The sequence below is a fragment of the Coenobita brevimanus genome, chromosome 16 (assembly GCF_032717465.1).
Source record: "Coenobita brevimanus isolate Jiangsu-jjx chromosome 16, ASM3271746v2, whole genome shotgun sequence".
NCBI classification, from domain to species: Eukaryota; Metazoa; Arthropoda; class Malacostraca; order Decapoda; family Coenobitidae; genus Coenobita; species Coenobita brevimanus.
Window position 1 is genome coordinate 14,625,158 of NC_136969.1, and position 6,495 is coordinate 14,631,652.

At 39.2% G+C, this 6,495-nt stretch overlaps 1 protein-coding gene across 1 annotated transcript; it reads left to right on the forward strand.

The window, feature by feature from the left end:
* The first annotated feature begins 2,639 nt into the window (after window positions 1-2,639).
* Window positions 2,640-4,419, forward strand: LOC145390976 (uncharacterized). The gene is made up of 3 exons (XM_080265710.1): window positions 2,640-3,592; window positions 3,762-3,774; window positions 3,858-4,419. The coding sequence occupies exons 1-3, from the start codon at window positions 2,640-2,642 to the stop codon at window positions 4,410-4,412; spliced, it is 1,521 nt and encodes a 506-aa protein (XP_080121836.1). The 3' UTR covers window positions 4,413-4,419.
* Window positions 4,420-6,495: the final 2,076 nt, after the last annotated feature.

Genomic DNA, 6,495 nt, shown 5'->3' on the forward strand with positions numbered 1-6,495 from the left:
CAAACTGCCCTCTTACGGTTTCTATCCTTCTGTCTGTGCCTTCATCTCTAGCTTCCTTTCTGGTTGTTCTATAGCCGCTGTTGTTGACGGCCATCAATCGTCTCCTAGATCTATCAAACAGTGGTGTTCCTCAGGGCTCTGTCCTATCACCAACTCTCTTACTTTTATTCATCAATGATCTTCTAAGCTGTACATCTAACCCTATCCACTCATACGCTGATGACTCCACCCTTCACCTCTCCATTTGGTTCCTGCAACGCCCATCTCAGCAGTTACTCAACAAACAAGGGATGAGGCTATGGCACACCTAATGTCTGACTTGGCTCGTATCTCTGACTAGAGTAAAAATAATCTGGTTGTTTTTAATGCATCTAAGACTCAGTTCTTATACCTATCAACCCGACAAAATCTTCCACAGGTATACCCACTAATGTTTAACCCGCCCCATCCCAACGTTTTCTGGGCAGTGGTACGCCCCAGTCCCGACATTTTTGGACTTTTTTTTTTTTTTTTTTTTTTTTTTTTTTTTGCTCAAACATCCGCTTATGGTGAGAAACATCGAAAATTCATAGAGAAATCGTTCACCTGAGGTTTAAAATACTCGATCTAGGTACGAGTACCTCCTTACCTGACTGGGTTTTCTAACAGGCTGGTACCAAAGAAAACGAGTTCTATGGGAGGGTAACTATTTTATCCACTTATAAACAGTATTTATTTATTTACTTGGTACGAATTTATATGTAGTACAAGAGTATATTGGTTTTCAAACAATAATATAGGCATTATAAACATTGTTTCACTTACTAATTCATCACCATTCATGACCTTACATTACCTGATCATCATTTCTGACTGTTTCTTCCTCTAATGGTATGTAAACTTTGTCCTCCATATTGTCATCGATTGGGGAATCACTCTGGCCCTGAATGTCTTTATTGACCAGGTCACTGGTAACAGGTGAATTGCCGAGACAATGGCGTGCCGGGGGGGGGGGGAGAGGTTATGTGGTGTAAGGCACTGTCCCTGCTTGGCATCTTGTAGAGGAATAGAGGAAGGTGTCCCGTGTATACGTGCCAAAAATCACTCGTGAAAATTGAAAATTGAGCAAATTAGGGACCTTGCAATGTTGCTGCGTTAATTCATGTCTCCGGGATATGAGTGCACATCATGTGAGGACGTGAATTCACATCTCCGGGACGCGGCGGGTTAATAATATTCAGGTTAGTCCTGCATCATCCTTGAACATGCTTGGGGTTTCATTTACTCAGGACTTATCTTGGAAAGATCATAAGATCATATTACATCTCTTGTAAAATCTGCTTCCAAGAGACTGGGTGTGCTAAGCCCACTCCATTTTTCCTTTACCTCTGCACAATTGTTGACTCTATACAGGGGTTTTATCCGCCCCTGTGTGGAGTACAACTCTCATGTGTGGGGAGGCTCCCCACATACAGATCTTCTCAATAGGGTGGAGTCAAAGGCTTTTCGTCTCATTAACTCTCCTCCTCTTACTGACTCCCTTCAACCTCTGTCTCTTCGCCGCACTGTTGCATCTTTATCTCTTTTCTATCGCTACTTTAATGGTCACTGCTCCTCTGAACTGTCTGCATGCATTCCTCCACCTCTACAACAGGTGCTAGCACCCATCTAGCAGCAAACTCTCATCCCTTTTCTGTCCAACTCTGTAATGCAAGAGTTAACTGTTACTCCCAGTCTTTCATTTATGCAACAGGTCAACTCTGGAACTGTCTCCCTCTGTCTGTATTTCCTGCTGCCTATGATCTCCAGTCTTTCAAACGCAGTGTGTCCAGGCATCTTGAAGTGATCGGATCTTGAATTTGGCTCTCTATTGTATTTTGTTTTTCTCTTTGAGGGAACTGTTATTGCGGGCTCATGGCCTTTGGTTCCTTCTTCCTCGCATAAAAAAAAAAAAAAAAATTCTGTACTAAGCCTACTCGCTAAAATGCAAATTAATTTTTTAAAAGACAAGATAGATGCAGAATGAGGGCTCATTGGGCGTGTTTTCAGATTCATAGAGATTCTTGTCTAATGGCAGCTCTTGTTGCAGGTCCACAGCTGAAATTGAATCTGCAAAGCACAACTAAGCAGTTTGGTCATCAGGGAGCCACCTGAGTAATATATACATGGTAAAGTGTTGACATATATAGGCACATATTGTGTTGTCCCAGTACAATACATCCAATGTGAGGTACCTCTTTCAAATGTATGTGGCTTATACTGTATGTTCATAATCTCTTTCACTGTAAGAAGTATGAATCATTTGATGAGTGGTAGAGTTGATACAGGATCATTTAGCTGTTGTGATATCCTTTGCATTTACTGCTGTACAACTGCTGCAGACACTGGATAAGAACTGGTAAAATAAGGAACCCAGTAGTATTTTAGACTGCATTAACAGCTTAAAACTCAGCAGTGAACTATTTATTTAAAAATATGGTTACATAGTACTTGCAAGTGCCGAAGCAGTTATTGTTCAGTCATCATGTCCAATATTGTTCGGTGGAGAGTAGTTTATGGCAGGAATTAGGAGAATTTGGGGGAATCTTATGACAGGGTGATAGAGGAAGAACCAGATGTAAAGATATATAGAGTCTGAGGTGGTTGACAAAATAATGTAGATGGCAAAAGAAGGATCAGATGTAAATTTAGAATATGAGGTGGATGTAAATTTAGAATATGAGGTGGATGACATAATAATGGAGGTGGTAAAGGAAGAAGCAGATGCACAGTCAGGGTGTGAGGTGGGTGATAAAATAATGGAGGTGGTAAAGGAAGAAGCAGATGTACAGTCAGAGTATGAAGTGGGTGACAGAATATTCCTCAGTGACAGTGAGCTTTGCCTAGACACAGTGTCCTCAGCAGAAGTTAAGCAGTTCAGATGTTTAGAATGTGGTAAAGCATTTCCTTTTAAGAACAGTCTTATCCAACATGAAGTTATTCATTCAAGAATGAAGAATTTCAATTGTGATGAATGTGGTAAACAGTTTTCACATAAGGGTGATTTCAACAAACACCTAGTAATTCATTCAGGAGTGAAGAATTTCAGTTGTGATGAATGTGGTAAACAATTTGCACATAAGGGTGATCTCAACAAACACTTATTAATTCATTCAGGAGTGAAGAATTTCAAGTGTGATGAATGTGGTAAACGATTTGCATATAAGGGTCATCTCACCACACACCTGTTAATTCACTCAGGAGTGAAGAATTTTACGTGTGATGAATGTGGTAAACGATTTACACAGAAGGGTTCTCTCACTCAGCACATATTAACTCATTCAGGAGTGAAGAATTTCAAGTGTGATGAATGTGGTAAGCGGTTTGTTCTGAAAAGTCATCTCAGTAGACACCTATTAAATCATTCAGGAGTGAAGAATTTCACGTGTGATGAATGTGGTAAACGGTTTGCACAGAAGAATGCTCTCGCTCAACACCTGTTAACTCATTCAGGAGTGAAGAATTTCAAGTGTGATGAATGTGGTAAAGAATTTGCAGTTAAGGGTTATCTCACCAGACACCTATTAACTCATTCAGGAGTGAAGAATTTCAAGTGTGATGAATGTGGTAAGTGGTTTGGTTGGAAAAGTCAACTCACCAAACACCTATTAATTCATTCAGGAGTGAAGAATTTTATGTGTGATGAATGTGGTAAACTGTTTGCAAAGAATAGTGATCTTACTGGACATCTATTAATTCATTCAGGAGTGAAGAATTTCAAGTGTGATGAATGTGGTAAACAGTTTTGTTCGAAAAGTGAACTCACCAAACACCTATTAATTCATTCAGGAGTGAAAAATTTCAAGTGTGATGAATGTGGTAAACTGTTTGCAAAGAAGGGTGATCTTACCAAACACCTAGTAACTCATTCAGGAGTGAAGAATTTCAAGTGTGATGAATGTGGTAAGCAGTTTGGTTGGCAATGTCATCTCACTCAACACCTATTAACTCATTCAGGAGTGAAGAATTTCAAGTGTGATGAATGTGGTAAGCAGTTTGGTCGGAAAAGTCATCTCACTCAACACCTATTAATTCATTCAGGAGTGAAGAATTTCATGTGTGATGATTGTGGTAAACTGTTTACAAAAAAGAGTGATCTTACCAGACATCTATTAATTCATTCAGGAGTGAAGAATTTCAAGTGTGATGAATGTGGTAAACGATTTGCACAGAAGAATTCTCTTGCTCAGCACCTGTTAATTCATTCAGGAGTGAAGAATTTCAAGTGTGATGAATGTGATCAACTGTTTACACAGAAGGGTAGTCTCACCCAACACCTATTAACTCATGCAAGAGCGAAGAATTTCAAGTGCGATGAATGTGGTAAGCAGTTTTGTTGGAAAAGTCATCTCACTCAACACATATTAAATCATCATGGAGGGAAGAGTGTCTAGTGTGATGAATGTGGTAAACAGTTGACTCAGTTGATGTCATGACGCTGTTTAATTCATTAAGGAGTGAAGAAATTCAAGTGCGATGAATGGCATAAATGGTTTTAAGTTCTCTCCAGTATTAGTTCAGGAGTGAAAAAATTTGAAATGTGATGACTGGAAAACTGTGTAGAAAAAATTCTTATTCATTTGGCACCCAACAGTTTATTCAGGTGTGAAAATTATGTAGTTATGATACGCGTGGCAAAGCTTGTAGTTGTAATCAGGCTTTAACCAGGCATGGTGCCATTTACTAACAAATGAGGCAGAAGACATGCTGTATCTCTTAGGCTGGTTTGCCAAAGTAGTGGAAAATTTTATGAAATGGGTTGTAGGAGAAAAAAAAAAAAATTAGTGCTTAAAGGTCTGTAGTGTCCCTTTAGCTACTATTGGTATGTGTGGCAGGCCACCCCTCGTGTAGCATGTCATACGATCTACTGAGCCAAGACACCATTAACCATGAGTGATAAAATAATGTGAAACTCTAGATACAGTAAACCCTCAATATACCAAACCCTTTCAATGAATTTCAGTTTTAACGACCACCTTGAGTTGGCCGAACATTATGTTCTTTTAATGAACTTTGTTTGGTAATAGAATGGACGTGCAGGAAACACCCACCAGGGTTGGGTTCCCCTCTCCCACACACACACTGTATGTGTGCATTAAACGCATGTTTAATGTGCATGCAGCTGTTCTGTACTGTTTTCATTGCTGTGCTCTGTTATGTAGTACAGTACTTACCATAATGTAACAGTTAATGTACATTGAGCTTACCCACACTTTCCCTGTAAATACTGAACAACAAATGTACAGTAGTGTATAGGCAGTAGACAGTATAGTGCAGGATTGTGGTGGTTATCAGTGACTATCTGTGCCAGTGGTGGAATGCAGTTCATGTTTAATGTACTTGCAGGTGTTCTGTACTGTTTGCTTTGCTATTCTCTGATATGTAGTATTTACTGTAATGTAACAGGTAATGTACAGTGTCAGTTTTCTTTACCTACACTTTCCTTTTAATTACTGAATGACAAATGAACATAGATTTATCGAAGGCCTATTTGCAGTATTTATTTGCAATGCAGTTACTTCCAGCAAGGTAATAATAAACACATCAGTTAGTAAATAAGGCTTTTACTGAGAACACCATTTAGACCTAGCTGTATTTTATTGTGTATGAGTATATGGCCGAACAATGCTGTATATTTAACAATCTTTGTTCGGTAAAAGCCACAACGCCTGGGAGATTACTGAACAGCGTGGTGTTGGGCTTTAACATCAAGGGTCTGGTACCAATTAGTTGGTTATATTGAGGGTGCACTGTATTAGGAGAGGGCTGTTCACTGTGATGGTTGCACAGCAGTACAGGGCATTCGTTTAGTACAAAATAAACTGGACAGCAAGGTGCACTATATCCTGCACAACATCTGTACACAAAAATATTGTACATATTTGTATTGTTGGTCTTTATGGACAGCAACTTACCTTGTTGTATGACATTTTATTATGGGTTAATGTTGTCTAAGCGCATGGCAAGTGCTCCTCCTTGTAGTGAGAGTAATCTTTGTTTTCACTTTACTGGGGCAGGTCTAATGGAACACAATTTATACAGTACTTTTGCCTCAAGTTTTATTTTTGTCATGGGGGGGGGTACTTTAATTGCAAGGTAGAGCACCAGCTGGGTACTTAGATCACTAATGTCAAGTATCCCATGAAAAATATTGGGCAAAAACCAAGTAAGAGATGTCATCCTTAATAGCATTAGTACATTATATGTTTGCAGTGCACATTTTTCACTGGCACGTTGTATTTTCTCACCCAAATCATCATGCACTAGGAGATATGCAGTGTAATAGGAACAGCTTACATCCAGCTAAATGCATCATAATATGAAGGTGAATAATCAGAGGACATTGATGGAACTTGGCAGATGGGCAAGATATGATAAAGTTTTAGTGGCTCTGAAAGAAAAAGACCCGGGAATCTCTTGAAAGTATATTATATTCATTCATTCATTCATCATCTAATCCTGTCTTGTCCCATGAGG